This window comes from Schistocerca cancellata, chromosome 11 (assembly GCF_023864275.1).
Source record: "Schistocerca cancellata isolate TAMUIC-IGC-003103 chromosome 11, iqSchCanc2.1, whole genome shotgun sequence".
Classification (NCBI taxonomy): Eukaryota; Metazoa; Arthropoda; class Insecta; order Orthoptera; family Acrididae; genus Schistocerca; species Schistocerca cancellata.
The window spans coordinates 162,380,305-162,404,757 of NC_064636.1; the positions used below are offsets into that span (position 1 = coordinate 162,380,305).

The 24,453-nt window shown below is 37.3% G+C and overlaps 1 protein-coding gene and 1 long non-coding RNA gene across 10 annotated transcripts in view; one reads left to right on the forward strand and one right to left on the reverse strand.

Moving 5' to 3' along the window:
• The window catches only part of LOC126108906 (uncharacterized), a 96,426-nt gene extending 84,672 nt beyond the window's left edge, over positions 1-11,754 (reverse strand). The window contains exon 1 of the long non-coding RNA XR_007523650.1: positions 11,628-11,754. This is a non-coding gene — a long non-coding RNA (uncharacterized LOC126108906). The remainder of the gene's footprint in view (positions 1-11,627) is intronic.
• A 6,582-nt stretch (positions 11,755-18,336) lies between these two features.
• The window catches only part of LOC126108717 (zinc finger protein 431-like), a 101,495-nt gene continuing 95,378 nt past the window's right edge, over positions 18,337-24,453 (forward strand). For 5 of the 9 annotated variants that reach the window (XM_049914037.1, XM_049914041.1, XM_049914043.1 and 2 more), the window contains exons 1-3: positions 18,343-18,449; positions 18,725-18,915; positions 20,044-20,132. In XM_049914037.1, coding sequence (XP_049769994.1) covers positions 20,061-20,132 — 72 coding nt within the window. In that variant the 5' untranslated portion in view covers positions 18,343-18,449; positions 18,725-18,915; positions 20,044-20,060. Of the gene's footprint in view, positions 18,515-18,724; positions 18,925-20,043; positions 20,133-24,453 lie in introns of all 9 variants that reach the window. The other 4 variants (XM_049914038.1, XM_049914042.1, XM_049914040.1 and 1 more) reach the window with 3 other exon arrangements.

Here is a 24,453-nt window from a genome sequence, read left to right on the forward strand (position 1 = left end):
CTTTCCATAGACATATAGAGACTGAGGGAGATATATCAGTGTATAGCAATGAAATATTAGTACAGTTTGAGGAAGCGAAGTACTTTAGTTTGATGGATTTGGCGATTGGCAGATGAGATTAAATGACAATTCAAAACCATACTCAGCATTTTGATATGATGGAACAAACTTTCAGTTTAAAGTATTACCATTTGGGCTAAATATATTTGTTTCAGTATTTATACAAGCCTTAGGCCAAGCTCTTAGCAGTCAGTTACTGGAAGAACTTTCAATCTACGTCGATCTTTCAGCTGGTCGGTGATGACATAATCGAGGCACATGCCCTGCAATTTTTTTAAATGATGTTACAGAAACTATTTGCTAAAAAAATCATTTTTGCTTTACTTGCAGCTTTATATGTCAGGTTCATTATGAGGTGCCCAACATTTCATTACTGGTCATAATTGTTGTGATATTTACGTGGAAGTAAGACACAACACAAAATTCGAAAAAGTTTGCAATGAAAAATTGGTGTCGCTATGACTTTGTGATCGGTGCATGTTACATAATATGTTGCTGTGTATTGAAATTTAGCTAACATATTGAATTTTTCTTTAAACTTGGTGGAGGTCTGTAATTGTCACCAATCTCGAGAAAATTGATCTGACGTAGCATACTCATTTGTGGTCACACAGTGCCAGCAATAAAGCTAAGGTGATATATCCAGAACATTCCTCATATTTCATAAATGGTTTGAGATATCAAAATGAGAGTTTGACAACAACAGCACACAAACAGGAGAGTATTTTGCCATAAGGTTATTATGTAATTCTTCATTATCTACCATATTGTTCCACTAACTACAGACATTTCCAGTGAAGGAATGTTATTTTTAAGAGCCATCAACAGCTGGTGAAGCAAGAAATGGTATGGGATTTGGAACAACATAAATGAACTCATTACATGTTTATTTCATACCGTGGATGTGCTTTTTCATAAAATGCTCACCTTAGTTTTCACCAGTTCCTCTCTTGATAAATTTAATGAACCACTGTGTAAGGATTCTCTCACAACTGCATCTGCACAACACGTTAGTGAGGTTAGACTGTGTCAACTCTGATGAGTTTTGGCAAAAGAAGCACATTTTAACATGGCAACAAGAGAAATGTGTAGGTTTTCCTCAAAATTCCCCATTCATTACACTTCTCTGAAAGTTACAAATGGTTAACAAACAAGGAGAAAATTAATCGTTGTATTTTAGGTGGAATTCTTTTTGGATACTAACCACAGAAGAGGTGACAAATCTTTTTGAATAGGCACCATGCAAATGTGGGCATGTGGGGCCTCTCTTAATATTTACAAAATATGTGAGTGTAGGCTTCAATTTAGAATAGCACTTGCCCTCCAGCACTCAGTATTTATCCTACAGTGCCTGCCCAGAGCCCCACCACCACTGATCTCCCCACACTTGCCCCATTGTCTGCGCATCTACCACCTATGGTACTCTGCCTGCACCAGCCAAAACACAGTTCTTGAGTCACAACTGGCAGAATTTCAATAGTCCTATCTTCAGTCCTGGGTTTTCATCTTTGAATGCCTGATACAGTTAATGCAGGTTTCCCAACACTAGTCATTATTGTGTATGAGAACCCTGAAACCCTGCTCATTAACAGAAACAAAATCCTTCTTCCCAGGCAAATAGTGGCTTATTATGTCTGTTGTAGAATATGACACCATTCACAATTGTTCACTTAAGACACATGTTGGTCTTAGCTTGGGATTCTCTAAGATACCACATTTGTTTTGCGTTTCTCACTAAATAGTTAGAGGATCCAAATTCATTTTCAATCCTTCGAAAGCTCCAACTTTTCAGAAGATGTGTCAGCATCTGCATCTTCTCACTGTCTGCAGTACTGAATTTCTCTTTCAATTGTTTTACCATTTCAGATTCAACATTTGTGTCATAATCTGCATTTTTTCCACACTAGGTATGTATTTATTTTGCAATAACTCAGAACTTGCTCAATGTTTTTCTGCGCATATGTTTTCTTTTCCAGTCTGTTCTTTTTCACTGGGGATTTGCCAAGAGATAACAAACTATCAATTAATGCAACTAAAGCAACTTTTGGAGCTGCAGATGTGAGACTCATCTGAGGAGCAGTACAGGTTCGTGGTTTCCACGTGTTTCAATGTAGCTGGGTCGGCCACATTAACTTGTCCCCGAGTTAATTTTTTTCTACATTTACCACATATTTTGTAATCTGTCATTATGCCACTAATCATCCGCATTTGCACTTTACATAGATTTTTCTTACATCTGCTGTGTCCATCTTCCCTGAATGGGATACAGCAATACATGATGATCTCAAACTTCATCTCCAGGTGGATTTGTATAATTTCAACACACAAGACCTATTGCAGCAACTATCTGTGTACACGTTGCAGGCACGCTACCATCCAATATTTGTTAGGTTGTTAATGGCCCGCCTACATCGTTACCTTCCAGTGCATTGTTAGACCACCACCTTTCTAACAATAAACATGTTTTTCAGTGCTTTGTGTCATATTGTCAGACTCTGAATACAATTTATTTTGCATTAACAACACATTCCTGTATGTATTAATTTATACCCATTATCACCCCAACTTGAATTTTTACTGTTGTACAGTGTAACATGAAGAAGAAAATATATTATTTCACCAGTTTCATAGGTGGCATGTTTTTCAATATTCAAGGTCAAAGGTCAAGGTCACCGACATTAATTGTGTACATTCTTCAACTATGGCAATCTCACATATCATTGAAAAGCTTGTTTTAAGACCTTTCCAAAATTACCTGGTTCACTCTTGTGTCTTTATTAGAATGAAAATTTCAGCTGTTTTTGTCAGCAGTACTTGTCGAATTATCAGCACATTTTTAGAGCTTCAAGTGGCCATTACTCCTGTCTTACTTGTGCTAAAATTCTGTAATTTGTTATCTTTCATTCTCTTGTCATGAGCAATGAACACACCAAATTTCATGAATATTGAAATAGGTCAGGTTGAAAATTGTACTTTTCTGTGTTTATCTGACATAGAATGACTCGGTTTTATCTTTTTTCCTTTTAATCCTTTCCTTTTCACCTTTTGTATGAAGCAGAAAACTATCACCATACTCATGATACTAAGGCCTTATAATAGGAGAGCAGGTTATACAGGGTGTTACAAAAAAGGTACGGCCAAACTTTCAGGAAACATTCCTCACACACAAATAAAGAAAAGATGTTATGTGGACATGTGTCGGGAAACGCTTAATTTCCATGTTAGAGCTCATTTTAGTTTTGTCTGTATGTACTGTACTTCCTCAATTCACTGCCATGATTTCATACGGGATACTCTACCTGTGCTGCTAGAACATGTGCCTTTACAAGTACGACACAACATGTGGTTCATGCACGATGGAGCTCCTGCACATTTCAGTCGAAGTATTCGTACGCTTCTCAACAACAGATTCGGTGACCGATGGATTGGTAGAGGCGGACCAATTCCATGGCCTCCACGCTTTCCTGACCGCAACCCTCTTGTCTACGCAACCCCGGTACCAAATGTAGAGACTCTTCGTGCTCGTATTGTGGATGGCTGCGATAGAATACGCCATTCTCCTGGGCTGCGTCAGCGCATCAGGGATTCCATGCAATGGAGGGTGGATGCATGTATCCTCACTAATGGAGGACATTTTGAACATTTCCTGTAACAAAGTGTTTGAAGTCACGCTGGTATGTTCTGTTGCTGTGTGTTTCCATTCCATGATTAATGTGATTTGAAGAGAAGTAATAAAATGAGCTCTAAAATGGAAATTAATCGTTTCCGGACACATGTCCACATAACATATTTTCTTCCTTTGTGTGTGAGGAATATTTCCTGAAAGTTTGGCCGTACCTTTTTGTAACACCCTGTATAATAACCATTTTGATTTTTCCAGCATAATTATTCATAGTTTTCTTATAAGGTTGCTTACTAGACCGAAAAACCATCATGAAAATGTATCTAACTGACTGCCATTTCATATGAGATGCTATTTCTCAATAATGACATGCCTCACTACTTCATTTTCATCACTGGCACCACAGCACGCACACAATGCATTAGGGGCAGCATTGGTGTGCCTGGTACATATGTCACTCCATATTTTGATCTATATAATATTGCTATCTCCAAAAACAGTATCAATCAATAGCTCACAGAGTAAATTTTATACATGAGATATTTCATCTACCTTTTTTCAATTACTGTAGAAATAACATGGGGTCAAATTTCTGACACTACTCTGTTTGTTTTAGTGTAACTCAAACCATGTACACAAAATATGAATCATTCTGTATAGAAAGTGAACATTTCAGAAGTAATTTTCTGTTAATCAGTAATGTAACAAAACAAATCTGTAAGCATGTAAGACTCTGAAACCCTTAACATGGGATTATAAAAGAAAGAAGTTATTTTGAAATAACAAATGAATAGAGAGGTGAAACAATTAGTAATAGGGTAAAAGGAACTACTACTATCAATAAGTAAGATATTGTAACAGACTACTGCACACAATGAAGTAGAGGAGTATATATGTAAAATAAGTTACAAATGTAAGACAAAACACAAGATAAGATAAAAAATACATTATAACACAGTTTATGGTACATTAATAAATAATCTAGAGAAAATTTATAACTGGTAGAAAATAAACTTTTTCTCGCTTGCATTGAAATTTCAACACAAAACTTTCCAAGAAGAGACTTAACTCTGTCAAAATTTTAGGACTGGTACTAATTTTATATTAACCACAACAGAGCAGAAAGTAAAAAAGAAGTCCATAAATGGAAAAAAAGTCGTTAAGATTTCAGCGTGATGCTATGTCATCACTAAAAGCATGCACAGTATAAGTGCTATCTTATGTCAATTTCGCCTCAACTTTCCAGAGTATCTAAAGAATCAAGAGTTTTACTCTTATACAGAATGGGTAATGCTGAATATATAAAATTGTACTTAGGAAAGTCAGGCAATAGCCTCAGACCACAGGGCACGTACAGCTACTTCTGCATTTGATCACTTGTGCCTTAGAAACACAAATGTTTCTACAACTTCTTAAACAGTGACAATAAACTGCAGAACTCTGGGATCACGATCTAGATTAGTGGAGTTGCAAGAGGAGTTAATTAAGACCAAATAATATGTAGAAAGGTTATCAGAAGCGTTGAAAAATCCAGACCAAATGGAATTAAAATCAGGCCATATGTTTTATTACAGATGAAAAGAGTGGAAGTAAATACAAGTGTAGCCTTTGTACCAAATAAGAAAATTAAAAATACTACAGGTATTAAAGGAAACTCAAATATTATATTAAAACTGGTTTTAAAAATAAAAAAAGAGATATACTGTGGCAATTGCTTGAACCTATGGACCAACACTCAGATGCTGTTGAGGTATAACACCTCTACTAATATTTACAGTTATTTCAAGCAGAATGACCTCCTCCAAACCAACAAGCACGAATTCTGAAAACCTCCATCACACAACATCCCCTACACTTTTTTTGTATTTAATTATTTGTTTTACTCTACATACCACCCTCAAAGGCAAAGATTGAGGGAATAAGGTAGATGGAATATTTCCTGATTTATAAAAACAATTTGACTTAATACTGCACCAATGTTTATTATCAAAAGTATGGTGATATGGGTATCATAACATATGTGACTGGGTTGATGTTTTCTATGTAAACAGGATACAGCATGTTTTATCTTAGATTGAGACTCTTCAACAGAAGTACTTTCTGGTGCACACAACACAACAGCAACACCAGAAATCCTGGAGCAGGTACATAAATACCTCAGCCAACTGTTTTCCTATAGATCTTGCATGTCATTCTGACGGACAAAGACAAATTGAACTTGGAAAGAAGTATGGAAAAAGATTATGTCCATACCACCGTTAAATCCTGCACAGCTGGAAAATCGCCAGGACACATGGGATTCCCATTGAATTCTACCATATGTACTGGGATATCGTCAGGGACATCTTCACCAGTCATAAATGATGTGATTGGTGGTCAGAAAATACCAGAAGATTTCAAAAAGTAACACACTATCTAAATGCTGAAGAAAGCAGCATTGTGAAAAATAGAGGATTACATACCTACGGCACTGACTACAATATAGCAGCACAATGCATGGCAGACAAATTAAAAGTGCTGATGAAGAAAATGATACACCCTCACCAGACATGTGTCATGCCCAGAAGGGCCATCTATGAGGCTTTAGCCGAATACAGAGAAGTCATAGGCATTACAGCAGTAAACAAATTCGACGCTGCGATTGTGCCGATGGACTTTCATAAGGCCTTCACTAGAGTGAACCACGGCTATCTTTACAAGATTCTAGAAAAACTATGCCTGGATACTCTTTCATCTGAATAATAATGAATATACTTAAGAGCACTACCTCGAGGCAATAAATAAATGGCCGTAACACAAAACTGATGGAAGTTCAGAGGTTGGTGAGACAAGGCTGCCCATTATCAGTGGCATTATTTGCAATGGCCCTGGATCCCCTACAGCGGAAAACCAACACCATCACCAGAATCAAGTTGCCCGGCACTACAGTGAAATGTAAAGCTTACACTGACAACATAGGATCCTTCATAAAGACAAGACAGACTTTCCAAGAATACAAGAGCCCTCCAAAATGTTGAAAAAGTGGCAAGGCCCAAAATAAATCAATACAAAACTCCACTCGTATTTATCGGAAACCACAAACTTAGCAAAGGGAGCACATGGTACTTGAGACACACAAATGCCATTGAAAATGGCAGCCAAAAACTGGCAATCAGCTCTACACAAAATAAGAGAAATTGCAAGATCAAATGGAAACAGACTGATGAACTTATTCCAGAACGCAAGTCTCATCAGCAAACAACTACTCTCAAAAGTGTGGTTTCTGGCTGCCAAACTTCCTACTGCTACCTACTGGCACTTCCAAGATCAGCGAAACTGTAAAGTCCTTCCTCTATGCCCAGGCAGAATTCTTCACTATGTGAAAGCGAGGCGACACAGAACTGTCTGATATTGCAGTCAATATTTGTTGATAATGTCCGCTCTTGGCACTTTGTTACAAAATCAAGTCTCTTTAGCAAGCAAGCTTAGATTCAAATTATTACTATCAGCTAGTTGCATTGTTCAGTGGTTGCCACCAAAGTTGCTCATTAACAGATACTAGGTGGTCAATTCACATTTCAAAATGAATTCATATCGTTGATTGGCATAGCACATGTACAGTGAATTAATTAATTCCTTCGAATGACACAGGCTTCAGTTAACGCAGCATGATGTTTTGTCTGTTGAAAATTATTTCCTTTAATATTAATGTGGAATACTACATCATCATCATCATCATCATCATCATCATCATCATCATCGTTATTCTTATTGTCCAGGGATAAGCCATACTTGGTTCACTTCTTGTGATGCTCGGTTCGAAATCGTAGGACACTACAGTTTTTCCTTAACTTGGTTTTTATTAACACAGTTTTTTTTTAATATGATTCACTACTATGAATGGACACACTTGTTTTTGGGCATGACACAGTATGAAACTGGCCAACTGAGCTATATACAAAATGACAATTTCAGGGCCTACCCTCCAAATAAATTTCTTGGCCAACCACAGTCTCATCTGTCCTTAGTCCTTTAACTGTTGTTGTCGAGTACTGTCTTCATGTTCTGCCGGTCACCAGGTACTTTTGACGAGTTTAAGCACAGCTTGTGTGTTTTCCTTGAGCGCTACTGATGAGTTAACTTAAGCCATCCTGCTGCTCCCTGACCACTAATGACAAGTATAAATGTGCAACTTCGCAGACAGCTGTGTACTGTTCATGAATTTAAGCGCACAATAGAGCTTTGAACCTATTTTTAGCAGTTTCTCACAGTTCTGGCTACTAAGGTGGTAGTAGTACTGTGTCTACTACAATATTATTTCACTGCATTCAATTTTACTTCATCTTACTGTTCATCAAGATTAGAATAAAAATGTTTGGGATTACGGAAATGTCCGATGCTTTCACCAATGACGTCACCGATACGGCGGACACGACCATTCACAATGTCTCCAATATGGCACCTATGAGGTCATTATGTAAACACGATTACAAAATCCATAAATATAATCAAACTAACGGGACCAGCATGGGAGATTGGGGTTTTTTGGGTGGGGACAAAAAAAAAAAAAAAAAAAAAAAAAAAAAAAAAAAAAAAAACACAATGACAACATAAAACCAATCAAAATTTCCCCAATTCCACTACATTCACAATATTCACAGGAATCTGTCACTTCCCTTCATCTACATAGCTCAACCACAATTGCCGATACCACAAAAGAAAAATTGACATCTAGAAAAATTGCAACACTGCGACTACACATACCATCAAAAATGGGAATCGGACACTTCCCTTGACCTATATAACTCAAATGCAACTGACGATACCAAAAAAATTGAAAGAAAGTACTTTCCCTGAGATACATAAATCAACCACAAGTGCTGATAACAAAACACCCCAACCACCAACACATGCAGTAAATAACACTGACCCAACAACACACAAATACCACACCAATCATCATAACATGCAAACAATAGATCCAAAAAAATGGCTACTTACCACAAAAAAGTTCCAGCGCTACATACTAGGTCAGCAACCCCAATCCCCCCACCTGCGCCAAACAAACAAACAAAAACACATCCAAAACAAACCAGCCCCCCCCTCCCACAACCTTAACCCAATTAAACTTAGAAGACATATCCATACCAAACAAAAGAAGCCACAAATTAAATTAAATCACTTACCACTCGACAAACAGCAAATGACACCACAATAACATAAACACAACACAAACTTAATTCTTAACTGACTGAAACCAATTTCTGTTCTTCTATAACAGTCATGACCGATAAATGCACACTTCAAGCAGTGATAACCAAATCAACCCAATACACCACATAATACACGGGACCATACACACACCACTTGAGGACACCTCCAACTGCAACAAGACGACAGCTACAAACACAACAACACACTCATAAACTAAACTCCGCACTGTCATGACGTCACACACCACAACATCCTTACGTCACGGATCAAAGCCGACGGGTGGGATCGGACGCCTCTGTTGATCCAAATGTTTTTATCTTCAGCCCTTCTATTGAATATGTTGTTGTTGTTGTTCCCATCTATTGAGGAAGAAATTATGAAGATATGAAGCATGACAGTGGGGATGAATTATTCGATGTTGATACAAGTGGTAACTCCTCCACAGATTCTGACCATGACAGTCTTGAAGTCATGTACCTCAACAAGTGTAAAAAGTAGTCTTGTGTCTACAAGATGCAATTGATAGTCTGTCCGAGGAAGAAAGGGTGGTGACAAATTTGACTACAAAAAAAATCATTTTAGTCCACTTAATACGCATTTAAAAACTTGCCCTGAGGACACAGCAATCAGCCAGGGAATGATCCACACTCTCTGTCACTTTTTAATGTTATTTTTCAGAGAAGATACTGTACTGACTAATACACAAACAGGAGGTTTGGAGTCCCTTGATGTCTGTTTTACACGTGTGAAGTGCACAGGAGTGAAAGTACCACATACACTGCATCAGACACAAAAATTATAAATGATCCTCTGTTTATGGTATGGAAATATTCATAAATCAATAAAGATATTTCATACACTTGGATTTACATTTCTTTGGAGATTTTATTGCACAATTGGGCATAAAACAGATCATTTTCTTTCATTTCATGAACTGATGGTTTTAAAGTTTCCTTGAGGTGTACGAGTCTCAGCTTTATCTTTAATAATGATAGAAGCTGAAGAAATTAATTAAAATTTGTATCACAGCCATGACTGGAACCTTTTTTCAACTTTATTCAATTGACTGTATACATACAAATAGAGCACATTAATAAGAAATGACACATTATATTTAGTTTCAGATTTTCTTTTTAAAAATTTCTCCTTTATTACATTTTTGTTGACTATCTTCTCAGTGTTGGGAGTTCATTTTGGTTTTACATTTAGGATATATTTCCATGTGTGTGTTTTTATAATGCTTTCAGTCTTTTTATGAAGTTTTTGAGTTAGGTTTGTTGACTTCTTTCCTCACTGATGATTAATGGCAGCAAATAAACAGTTTTATGTTACTAGTGTAGGTCGGCTCAGTGACAGAGAGCTGTGACATCTCTCCCCTGCCCCCCCTCCCCGCACATCTAGTACAACAAATGCTGCCCCAGACACCCCATCCCCACCGCACCTCAAGGTGGCACTCTGCAGCCAGTTGACTGTGGCCAACAAAGCTTCCAGCTGCATTTGGACTGTGGCTAACTCCTCCTGCATCCGCACACAACAGACACAGTCCCTATCAATCTAGCTAATTTGTGATTTACTATAAGAAACTTAAGGAAACCTAGTGCCACACAAGGTTAACAACTACACTCTAGGTGGCAGAAAGGACACTCAACAATGAAAAACAATAAAAATTTATGGTAGAAGCTAGATCTGGTGCTTATTTTGCTGCTAGGGGCTATCAAGTGGATACTACAGGAAAAAACAGTGACCTACAGTATACTGCTAGGGGCCATATAGTGAATGTTATTTATAAATGTTAAACAGTAACCAGCGGTAAACCAAACCTACTGGTTATCCCTCGCATTTACAGTGTAAACAAACGTTTACGTACACGCGAAAATGACCTAATAAAACTATAAAAACGGCTACATTCAATGTATCGAGTAGAAATCACACAAATAAACGTAAATACTGAGTATTGTACACTGACAGATGCAGGTACAAAACAAAACCTTTAGCTAACAATAAGAGTTCAGAATGAAAAGTACAAATACGAGCTCTACTTTATAGGAACCCATAGGCTCACAGTACACGATCACTAATGCCCACAACAAGCTAAGGAAAATAAGCACACGGCGAGGAGAGTATTAGCTTTCTGCTAACTAAATCGTATGTAAGAAGGGCTCAGAACTTTTACTGTAACATTGATTTACTCACACATTTTAGTGTAACACTAATTTACCACATATTTTACGTCTACTTAACTGTTAACGCTCGCAGGTTGCGCTAGTCAAACGTATGCAAGTGGCGTTAGAGTTCGTCGTCAGTATAACTTTTCCTAATAAAACGTATAAAAACTGCTACCTTCAAGGTAACGAGCCTAAATGACACTAATAAGCGTGAATACTGAGCATCCAACAATAACTTAAACTGATTAACCCTCGTATTTATAATGTAAACAAACGTTCATGTACACGCAAAAAATGACCTAATAAAATGTATAAAAACTGCTATCTTCAATGTATCGAGTCTAAATGCAACTAATAAACGTAAATACTGAGTATTGTGCAATACTTAATTGATGATCCCGCGCATTTAACAATGTAATTTAAGAATGTAAACAAACGTTTGCTTACACGCGAAGCTGTCCTTCAATTTTCCTGTTGAGACGCAAATAAAAACTGAAACCTTCAATTTACCAAGTCTATTTCACACTAATGCACGCAAATAGAAAATACAGAAAATAACTATTAATTACATATCTCGTAACACTCACTGAAAAGGACGTAAAATTCTGCTGTTGGCCACACGAGCGACAAGATTCACGCTGGTTTTGAATGCATCTGCTGACAGGCGTCTAAAGCTAGCGAAATGAGGGATGCCCAACTATCGGAACTACCGATAGATGGCTCTAGCGCGTACCGGCCAAAGTTCATATCATTGAGTGTCCGCCAGAGATCACTGATGTGCGCCATATCTGAATTTGGCAAAAAACCAAGTGTCAAAACACGGCTGAAAATGTTCCTTGTTCTGCGCCCTCATAAGTATTTTATATTGGATGTTCTAGATATCTCCACATCAACATAATGAATTGTCTCTAATCTAGCTAGAAAAAACAGTGACAGTTCTGCTATGAAATTCCTAATTTCGAGTGTGTTTTGGAAGTTTGACAAGCTGACCTATAAATCGTTTAATATTAATTTTATGAGCGCTTTACTTATTTCCCCATTTTGAAACACTATTTAAGATTCAATGGAGGTCAACGAATTACCTTACTTGCCCAAGCTTTTAACTACAGGTATAATTCGGAAAATCAAGTGTGGAACACAGTGAAGACTTCTCTTGAAAAAAAAAAAAAAAAAAAAGTTGACATCGTTTGCGGTTGTTTAGGGTATCTTTACTGACAACAGAAATTACAATTGAACTGTTAAAGTATTACTTACGTATAAACGGAAAAATTTATTATTTTTCTTTATCTGAAGTGATGCATTACCGATCTGCATATACGCTGACACTGTAATTGCAACATGCACTTACGAATTTGGCTCTCTCTTTGATCAGAAATTTAAATGCCATGATTTTATTAACGGCTGTACGTGCATGGTGTATTTTAACTGAGTAATAAGGTAGAAGCACCAGTTTTTGACAGTGCTTCAGTCTTTGATACGAGACAAGAAATAGATTTAAATGAGACAAACACAAAGGCCAACGTTAAGGCTCCTCTTAAATGCATGACTTGTATCATTTGGAAGTTAAGTCTAGTACTAATATTATATTGGACTGCTCCATGATGATGTAGGAAGTGAAGGAACTTGCTGAAAATAACATCGATCACAGCTGTTAATTTTATGGTTGGGGTGTCTTAAAACTGTAATTTTCCAGTCTGACACCCAAACAATGACTGGTACCATGGTTTTATTTTAAAATTGAATTCAAAACATGTCAGTGTGCAAAATTAATTATACTATGAATTATAACCATGGAATTTTATTTCTGTGAATCTTGGTTCCAGTCTTTGAGATGGTGTCTGTCACTGGATGACTGGTTGTCAGTATACGGCCCAAGCAAAAACCAAACCTGAAACTGAAAGCTGCAGAAGCCGGCCAGACAGGCACCCCAATGGCTGCTGTGTGAGACAAGGGTGTCATTATATTGCAAATTTAGTGTAAAAAGTTCCATATTGTCTGAATTTGTTCTATACTGACAGGACATTCTAGTCCAGATGAGTTTCTTATCTGCAAAAGTACACTAGCCAATACCAGTGGCACAAAGGTAGTGCCAAATTACAAACTATCCAGTAACAACAGAAGTATTGCTGGACAATGTACAGTAAATAATATGTAATAACCTGAGGAATTCAAAATTGGTTTGAAGAAATAGAACAGTATCTGGAAAGAGAGTAACATTCTCTCTCTCCCTCCCTCCTCCATGTTTAGAGTATTCCTGTAATAAATAACTAATAGCATACCAAGAACATAAGGGTGTCACAGTGGAGATTTGTTTTCTGGTATAGACATCTGATACAACTATTCCACAGCAAAACTTACTTTCAATAGGTGTGGTACCAGTGCACTCCCATAGGATAACAGAATATTCTGTCTTCCAGGAATCACATTGGGTACACCACTTACAGCATTAACTGTACAGCAACTAATACCAGTCAGTATCTTTAATTTTAACATAACTCTTTACTCCCATAATTACCTGCTTCTACGTGTGCTTGTAAATTGAATAGGTCTTCACACTTTTAATAACTTACTAGAAATTCTGGAAAAGTAAATTGTTTTATTACTGTATCACCTGTATGGTGAATTAAGAGGTGCTGACTGGTTTCTTTGAACATTTAATAGAAGCCTTCTTTTTACCTGCTATTGATAAAGAGCCATTCCAAGTTCTGTACAGAACAATCTCTCCCATTTTTCATGATGTTTGTTATTCTGTACACTAATATTGCTTCTTCTAAATGGTAAATAATGCATTCAGACATTGTTGGTATTAAAGGTAATTCATGACATAAATTATATTTAAACCAGAAAATTAAAGGTTCCACATGGCACATGAAAAGTACTTTGCTACACACATGTATGTACAGATTCCAAATTGTCTGTGAATTTGAGTAACAAACTTTTTAAAATAGAAATATGAAGAGCACAATACTTTGGGCCTGCAACAACTCAAACGTAAAATACTTTAGTTCCCCATGGGTAACTTTGTTCTACATGTGACTCGTGCAACTTCTTTCACCCTTAATGGAAAACAAAATGGTTCATGTTAACGTTAACTAGCAAAAAGTGTAACCATTGTTACATAATTTCTGTGAAGTAAGATTCCTTAATGTTAATTCCTTCTTTGTCGTCATAACTTCAGTTCCATGTGGGACATATGAACTAACAAAATTAAATGCTTTTATTACTATGAACAACAAAATATTTTTAACATTTAGTACACAGTTCAAATCAGCAAAAAGTGCAACCGTATAATTAAGGTAAATGATGAAAATTAGGCATGTAACAAGTACTGAAATTTCCTAAATCGTCAAGTGCAACTGCAATCACTGTATTCTGTTCTTTGTAGTGCTAGAAAGATAATTCTATGTAATTATTTGCATTCTCCCCCCCCCCCCTCCAACACAGGAAAATATAATAGAAAGACCTCCTAGCAAAGTAAAGACAAAATTCAGAGAATTAGGTTTCGCCTGACTCAGGCTCCCTTATTCTAGAATGGTTCTAAAGTAAAAAGAATGCTTACGATCAATTGGAACATTGTGTTCATTCTAGGAAGTATTAAGAATTGACAGAGTAATAATTTTATTGCTCTTATGTTGCAGATTATCCACAAACATTACTGTTTGAAACATAGGGCCACTGCATACTTTATTAGATCACACCCATCCTGTGATAAAACTGTTTTCTTAAAGTGAAAAATTCAAGTTAACATAGTTATTGAGGGACATATTTTCTCACATTGAAAGCCATCTGTCAAATAAGTCTCAGAACTTTTTTTCCATTAATTTCACACAAATCACCTATTTTTAATGCAAGTGCATATTTTGTAACACCAAACATCTTAAAATAAGCTTATATAATAAACAATTAGAATTTTGTTCCAATATCTACACAGGATGTAAAGAGTTAATTTTACTTCAATGTAATTTGTCCTTTGAAGTTCATCATTACACAACAACAAATCTATGGATGTCAAAATGTCACACTCATCTGCATGGAATGTTCCATTACATAATCTTTTCCAATTTGAGCACTATACATGATTAAACAATATGAGTTTATTTAACTTCTGCCTTATACTTGATTTGTTGTTTAAAATTTTCTCAGCAGACCTTTTTTTCCCATATGTTTTTAAGCGTATGCAGGACTACAGGGATGCAATCTTACAAACAAGTTGAGTCTGATGTAAGTCCTCAATCCCAATTTCATAATGGTAATCATGACCAAGAGCAGGAAATGGGTAATCTACAAAATTATTTTTAACAGAATGCAAAATCTTGGCCTGTATATATTTCCGTCACATATCCCCAGCAATCACAAGCATCTGAAACAGTTTATCTGAGTATTCTACAACAGAGTATATGCAGCCACTTGTTTTAACCAGTTCTCCCTGGTTAACAAAATTTACAAATGCATTTTTGCTGGCCATATTGGGAAAAGCATAGAGAGCATCACATTCTAATGCAGATTTAACTGTTGGTGGCTTCAGTATGTGAAGGCAGTCTTTGCATGTGATCTGCCTTGACAACAGCAATGACACATACCCTGCAGTATAATAGACTATGTTTTGCTTGTAAAATGAGAACTTAATCTTATCATCAAGAAGTGCACACCACTTCTCTATTTCATTTTCTGCAGCACTTTCATCTCTTTCTACTACATGCTTTCTTGTATGAAAATCATAAACAGGTGGCAAACAACACACGTTAAAATTTGAGCAATTCTCATTCATTACAGTGACACTGTTACCCAAGAGCAACTTTTTCATGGCACATTTGAACTGGTATGCATTTGGATTGTTGTTCCAACCACCTCTGGGCCGAATGCAGGAAAAAAAGTCCTAAGTGATCTTGTGACAGTTTATATGTCAGCAAATACTTCAAAGGAGATTCAACACGAAGCATACTTGACAGAGCTATGTGCCTGACTGATTGCATATCGAAAATTATCCCAAAAGCAAAAGTACTTCTTGCATGGAGCAGCAACGGAACACCAATAATTTTTAAGCTTTTGATATAATTTTTAGTGTCTGAAAATACCAAGCCAATAAGATTTGTTGTCAAGTCTCAGGGGGCTCTTATACCGTTTACCTAACGGATTTCTGGAGTTCAGAATATCAAAAATCCTATCAATATAATACAAAAATTCTACTGTTGCTTCACTTCCTTTAAAATTTGGATCACCAACTCTCCTCAAAAACTCTATACTATCTGCCACACTAGAATTCAAAGTCTGTGCAGCTAATGAAACATTCATTTTTCTATTTACATACCTTATATGTTGTCCTGATAGTTTGTTGGCAAATGTCATACGTTCTTCTTGTTGTACCTTCTTCAATTGCTCAATGAAATGCCATCTAATAATGCCAGTTGGAGACTCGATAGATACTTCTGCCACAGCATTTATGGCCAACTTAATCATATGACACATGTCAAAGATACAATAAACACTGTATTTTCCCACAGGATGAGGAATGTGGCTTTTAAAATCACCCTTGTAAAAATTTAAAGTACAGCCAAGTGAATGTAAAGTGCTTATATTTTCCTTGCAGCCATCACATGTAACACTCAAAACCCTAATGCCAGAACTAAGCAGCCTCTCTAAAGCAGATTTTATCAGTGTGGCCTGATTAATTGCATGTACACCGTTTATAAAGAAATATGCAATCGGGCATTTAAATTTGCCTTTAATAGAGACAAGCATGAAAACCAGAGCCTCAGATGCCTCTATTACTTCTTTTGACTGAGGTACTTCCCCACCAAAGTCTAAAAAACCTGTGTACTGCTTAGTTCCTTGGTCCCAAACTATTTGCTTCCTAATTGCCATACTGTCTACAATTAGACATGAATCGCTGAACTGGTCCCTTACAATTGGGTTTAAATCAATGTACTTAAAAATACTTGCCACCCATTTGGAAATGAATGATTTATGGGGCAGAGGCATTAAATTTTGCAGGTATTCATATGCTGCTGGTGAATAAAAGTACACAGTCATCACAAGCATTTTTCACATTTGTTGTGTATTACCCTTTGAGGAGAGAGAATTGTTCACTTAATTGCACACTAATTCCACTTGTGTTCCTTTCTGATGATTGAGGAAGTTATGTAACTTCTCAGGAAGATGCCCCTTCTCCTTCAATGAACTTATGATGTCATCCATGGAAAACACTTTCTTTTCTCTTCTTCGAAGTTTTTCACGGACGCACTTCGGTTTACGTTTTAATTCGTGCACAATGTCTGAGAAAAAATTGCAAGTTTCGGTCGCCTAGTCTTCCATTTCTACTTTCGACTGTATACCACAACCAATTACTGAAGAACCAACTGCACTCTGAAATAAAGAAATAATTTCGTTATATATGAATGAAATAACTCAAGGCTTGATGAAAAAATATTATAAGAAAACTTCGGGCGTGTGAAAACATCCTTATACTAACGTTTTTGACACAATTCGCAGCTTCTGCATTGGATAATTGGCACATGCTTTCCACGGAAGAATTCTCATTGACAACATTCTCCACGCAATCAGTAAGTTCTGCAGCGGGCAAATCGAGCACAGATTCTATGACACAATTCTAAAAACAAAAATATGGACCTGTATTACAACATTGCTTAGACCTATGTAGCCCATTTGTGTTCGTACGAAATAAATTCACAAAAGTAAAAAGCACACACATAGCAACGAAATTAATTAGCTACCTCAAATGGAGAACCATTCGTTGTCACTCAAAATCCTAACAACATGTCATCGTGGCTGTTTATTTGGTGGCATCAAATGAGTCGGAAAGTAAAAAACTGATGGCACTGCTTCGGGTTTGAAACGTTTCTTCCACGTTCCAGGGCTCACTATGTAATCATCTTGTCCGAAATGGTTTCCGCAAAGAGAACTGCAAGACGTAGGAATAAAACCTTTCCGCTTCACGGAAGTAATACACTTCTTTAGCAGCTCTGGGTGTTTTAGAAGAAACCTGTTCAAAAACATCGAATTAGCAAACGCACTAAGTCTGTATTTTTATCGTATTGTATCGGTAGTCCTATTACCTGTGAAATGGTAAGTCACTTTCCTTACTCCATCGCTTCGTACAATTGAAAGCGGAACAAGAAATCACCATTTCGATAATACTTAATTCCTTATACACCGTACAGACCGAGAGAAACTTCTTGCCAAATTCGAATATGGCGGTCAATACAGACGACAGTAATCAGCTGGACGCTGGTAGAGCCATCTATCGGTAAGTCCGGTAGTTGAGCATCCCTCATTTTGCTAGCTTTAGACGCCTGTCATCTGCTGGTTCTGCGATACTGTCAACCTTCGTGTACTGTGTAGTCAGCAGCAACCTCGTGGTGTTGTGAAAATTTGTGTGTGACATTCTCCAGGTAATATATAAGCGTTAATAAACAAGAACAATTGAAGAAATGTGTTTCGGAAGTAAATTAACATGGTACTTAATTTCTATCACAGTAACAGTTGAGTTTGATGAGTGTAATAGTTCGCGAATATCTTGTGATGACTCTGCTGTTTGAGGCTGCTGTCTTTTTTATGATTTAATTTTTAATGGGTACATAAGGATGAGATTTTATTCTGTATTTAATTGTGATCACATCACCTATAGTGTGCTTGGTGACGGTGTGTGAATGTTGTAATTTTTCAGGTTATGTTCATAACAACTAAATACCTCAGTTGTTAGTGCTTGTTTTTGGCCTGACCGGTAAAATCGCTACGTGTATCTTAGTAAAAGAAACGGCTGAGTGTGTGACGTGCTGTCAGGAGCAGTTTGTCTACGAAGTAATCTCCTCATATACTTCGTGGCTAACGAGAAAAGGCGGACAGTGAAATTCAAAGGTTGTCCATGTTAGTACGGTTATTTTGACTTACTTAGCAATAATAATGATTGTGATGATAATTTTCTGTGATGTGATGTAGACATATAGCGGCTCCATATTTTAGGGCTAACGTAAGCATTTTTTAAAGTGCCCACAGTTACATCATTTCATGGTTTAAGTATGTTCACATGAAAGGAAATGCTGCAATTCAGTTGCATTTTGTTAGTTTTCACTGTACTTTGATTATTCGTGTCGTTAGTATTCGTGTAATCATATGTAAATACCAGTTTGTTGTAGTGTGTGGGTTTTAATGGAGTTCTGTATAAGAGTACTGTAACATCACAAGGTACAGATTAACTATAATCTGTCTAACATAAAGCATTACATGTCATCAGAACTCAATAGATCATTCATCATATTTACAGTTAGTATGAATTCGTTTCAGTAAATCAGTTTTGTTAGAAAATGCTAACCAATGTTCATTCTTGATGGTAATCAAGAATGAGAACTTCCGCATTGCAATGTGCAGTCTACAGTGCAGGTATTGGTTTCCTTTAATAGCAGGTAAAGATTCTAAAATGATGACGCTTCCTGTAAATTGAGCATACATCCGTGAATGAATACAGATGAAGTAAGTTTCATGGTAATGCCTATGTTGAAAATGCATATTCACTGATAAACAATCCGTATGTCCGGATTTTCTTCATGTCCCTATCACACTGAAATTAACACAATGAACCAAGTATAGAATGAAATATTTGATGTTATTAAGTAATATCGCTGCAATCTATTGACTGCTGGGATTGTTTGTAATGCTGAAGTTAATGCATGCACACACAATTACACATCTTCCATAATTGTCACAACAGGATGGTATCCATGAGCCAGTGTTACAAAGAAGCAGTAGCAACTTTAAATGCTCAGTTTCCATTGCATGTTATTTTATGATTGTTCTCATTCTTCATGACCTGCAAAATGTGAATGAACACACTTTTCCTCAGCCACTTTGAATCTGTTTCCTGTGTAATCACCCATTTACTGCACGCAATATATGAGTGAAAATACTGCCTTTGAGCTATACCTCTTGGTAAAAACGGAAACTGAGTGGGCCAAAAACTTTTCTTATCTGATTGCTTTTTCTTTTCAGACTGTAGAACTGAAGCAATGGACCAGGAGCCAACTAAGTGGATAAAAAAAGAGGAAACTGATGAAGTACAAACTGAGTTCCACTTGATAGTAAGTAGCTTACTTGTATTTCTTAACACGGTTTCATTAATTTCTGTGTGCAGTGTGATGCGTGAATACATACAATTGATGTCATACAGCTGGAAACATGAATAATTTGGTTTACTAAACTGATGAACTTACTGTCTTAAATATGACATTTTGCACAGTGCATTGAAATAAGCCTTGTATTAAACCTCACATAGAATTGAGCAAGAGTTTCAATTTAATGTTTAGTAAACATGGAAAACTATTTTAATGCACAACCCAATTATACTGATAAACTGGTTGCCATAAAGTGGGTATATTCTGCTCTGATACACTTCTTTTGAATGACAACCTTAATGTGTAGTGTAGTGAACCTTAGCAGTGCCATTAAATTTATAAATGGTATGGCTGCAGTTAATGCATTATTGCAGTGTATCGTGGTATGGAATGAGAATTGTAATTTATTTACTGATAATGTAAAATAAATTATTTATAAATAATTTTGAAGTGACACTTGCATGGTCACTAATCTGAGAAGTACATTTTGTTTACTTTGAATATGTGAACCATATGTAAGTGGAACTCTCAACAGTAAAGTTAAATTTCAGACAAATATCACATGGAAGCATAAATTGTTACACAGCAGAATGAATTTGTATGTTGGCAGCAAAGTTTTGATGAAGCCATGGGGCTACACATCAAATATTGACAGGTTTGTTCATAGTCACTTTCTGTATTTGCTGCACATTGTTACGCATATTGTTTGTGAAACTGTCACAATGTTACAGTTACTGGTGTAAATAATCTTACATATACATGTCACTTGAAGTCTGATGTGCAACTGGTTGTAGGGTATTCACCTATCAGCAGCAAACAAATTCACTTGGTGCGACTAGTATTTTTATCCTGCAAATGAGAATTGAGTGCACTGACACAATCACGCAAACTACTTGTGAACTATCTGTGCTGAAAAAATGTTTCAACATCCATCTTGAGTGCAACTGCAGAAGTACTGGGATAGCATTAATGCAGCATTTGCATTTGAATATATGTGAGTACTTCATTATAGATTATACAAACTATGTGAACAGCCTGCAATTCATTTGACAAGCATTATCACAACAGTAATCCTAAACAATCACTGTGAGGAAATGATAGGAGAATAAATATACTAAATTTTATTAAATACAGTAAAAGAGTGGTTAGACCCAACACAGTTCAGGCTTTGGCTTTGACCCCTGATGTAATGATGGTTTGGCATTCAGGATGATATGTATGCACAACACACATCATATAAATGAAAAGCAGTTTGAAGGTCCATTGACTTTGGACCTAAACTGGAGAACTATTCAAAGGCTACAAGGTTAAAATGTGGTTCTAGACCCACTCCCCCCTTGTAACATTGGTTGTAGTGGGAGTCTGATTCATAGTGCATCTCAAGGCTTAGCCTATGTTCAAAAGTGGCAGTGTGGCTGTGAGCTGACAAAGTCTAGAAATGTGAAAGCCAAGTAAAGGATATGGTAACAAATTGATCAGTAGCACAGCCTAATGTTAACCAAAACATCCAAATGGTGCCTATAACATAACTTTTTACTTACAAGAAGTCTTCTCATACGCTGTGTGCTGTGTTAGTTGATGAACTGAACTTCCCTATGACCTTAACATTGTATCAGTTGAAAGCCACCCTTTGCCAAATTAATTAAATGTTAATTTTTAATTGGTGTATATTTTGGGCATGAGCACATGCTGGAAAGTAATGACACAAAATTTCTATTTGGAAATTATTGAAGCATTTTAATTAAGACAAACTTAATATTTAACATATTTATTCTTCGTGTTTGTATATTTATTTCAAACATAGTCACCGTGGCACTCAACACCTTTCTCCCAGTGAGACACCAGGTTGTTGGTGTCGTCACTGTAGAATGCTTGACTTCGTTGGCAGACCCACAGCCTCACCTACGCTCACACTAATTCATCACTATCAAAGTTGAGTCCCTGAAGGTGTTCTTTAAGTTTTGCAAACAGTTGAAAATTCATTGGCTCAAACCGGGTCATTATGGAGGATGATCAGTAATAATGAATCAAAGACGTCAGACTGTTGCAGGTGCAAAAAAAAAGTTGTGTATGGTCTGGCATTGTCATGCTGAAGAAGAGGGTGCTCCACATGTGGATGAACTATTTGAATTGGTGCTCTGTTGTCTGAGGGTTTTCTCACGTGCTGACACAGTTAAATAAAACACACACACACACACACACACACACACACACACACACACACACACACACACACCCATGTTACACCCTGCAGTTCAGAACTGTTCATCAGGAGGGTGCTGCATACTGTGTCAGCAAAGTGGTAACATCAACAGTGTCATATGCATGACAACTGATATTAAGAACAGAATCAAAATTTTGGAGGCATTATTTTCTGGCACACCCTTGTAATAAATTGATGCATTTTACAATTGCCCCAAATGTTGCAGAATGGTTCCCTTGGCATTGCCCAGCATCCACTTGGAAGTCATAATACTAAATCCATATACACAGCAGCCAAAACATTATGATCACTGATCTACTATCAGTATAAACTCATCCAGGCAATAGCATCTCACCTTGTCTTCTAGTCAGACACACACACGTTGCATGGAGTATCAGTGAGCATCTTGTCTTGTTGTAAAATAGGAAATGCGCACAATCTGAGTTTGACCAAGAGCAGATTTTGATGGCCTGAAGGCTCGGTATGAGCGCCTTTGGAAGCTGCACAGCTTGCCGGGTGTTGAAGTAGTACTATGGCAGTTGTCTTCAACAGATGGCAAAACAAAGGTGAGACCATGGCCAGACGTTATGGGGTTGGGCAAGTACTCCTCATCACAGACGGTAGACATCATAGGCTGGGCAGGCTGGTAAAACAAGACAGGCAACATCAGAAATTAATGCTGGGCAGAGTACAATTGTGTCTGAATGCACAATGCTCCAAACACTTCTAATGATGAGTCTGTGCCGCTGATGACCCACGCCATGACATCGACAACAACTGAAATAGGTATGTAACTATTGGCGCTGGATGTTGGCACAAAAGGCCGAGCACTGCGTGGTCTGATGAATCCTGATACCTTTATCGTGCCTTTGGGAGGGTGCATTTCCGTCACCCACAAGGGGAACAGCCTCTTGACTCCTGTACTGTCGGGGCCTCCATTAGACTCTGGGAAACCACCACGTGGGCACCCATGGGTCCAGTGGAGCTCGTGCGAGGCACTGTGTCACAAAATAAGTATTGTAAACTGGTTGCAAAGCACATCCACCCCTTCTGTTGTTGTTGTGCTCTTCAGTGGCAAGACTGGATTGATGCAGCTCTCCATGCTACTTTATCCTGTCCAAGCTTCTTCATCCCTGAGTAACTACTGCAACCCACATCCTCCTGAATCTGTTTAGTGTATTCATGTCTTGGTCTCCCTCTGATTTTCACCCTCCACCCTTTCCTCCAATACTAAATCGATGATCCCTTGATGGCTCAGAACCTGTCCTACCAACCAGTCCCTTCTTCTATAGGGTGGTGCACGAAATGTGTTACCATTTTGTTTTTTAATATAAACTTTATTGTCAATACAATCTGAAAGGAACATATACTATAATGAAAAGCCATCCATGGAGATTTGTTCTAACTCAGTACATGCTCAATATGCCCACCATTTTGTTTCCTAACTTTCTTCAAAGGAACGCTGAAGTTAGTGAGTACCCTATGGCACATGTCTTCCCTAATTTCACTGAAAGCTTAAAGAATAAGCCTTCTGAGCTCCATTGAATCACGTGGACATTTCAGGAAATTTTTTTCCTTTAGGTACCCCCAAAGAAAAGAGTCACATGGATTGAGGTCTGGACTATTGGGGGGCCAATTTTGTCCATCATTGAAGCGACCTGGAAACCTGAGTAAAATGATCCGCATGTTGAAATGCTCGTGTAAAAACTCCAACACAGTGTTTGCAGTATGTGGCCTTGCTCCATCTTTCATGAATTACTGTGTGGTGAAGGGCAAGGCAGTAGCAAGAAGCTGTGGAATGATCTATTGTGAAGCATGCTCAAATAACGTTCGCTGTTCAGTTTCTCCAAAGAAAAAGGATCCAGTATGTCCGTGACTGGAAATTGCTGCTCACGCTGTAATCCTCAGAGCATAATGTCATTCATGAAGCACTTGTGGGTTTTCAGTGGCCCAAAAGTGTACATTTTGTTTGTTAACCACACCATCCAAATGAAAATGCGCCTCATCTGAAAACCAAACGTTGTTGAGAGTTTCTTCCCTATCCTCCACCCACTGAGCAAACAGTAGTCTCTGCTGCTTGTGTTC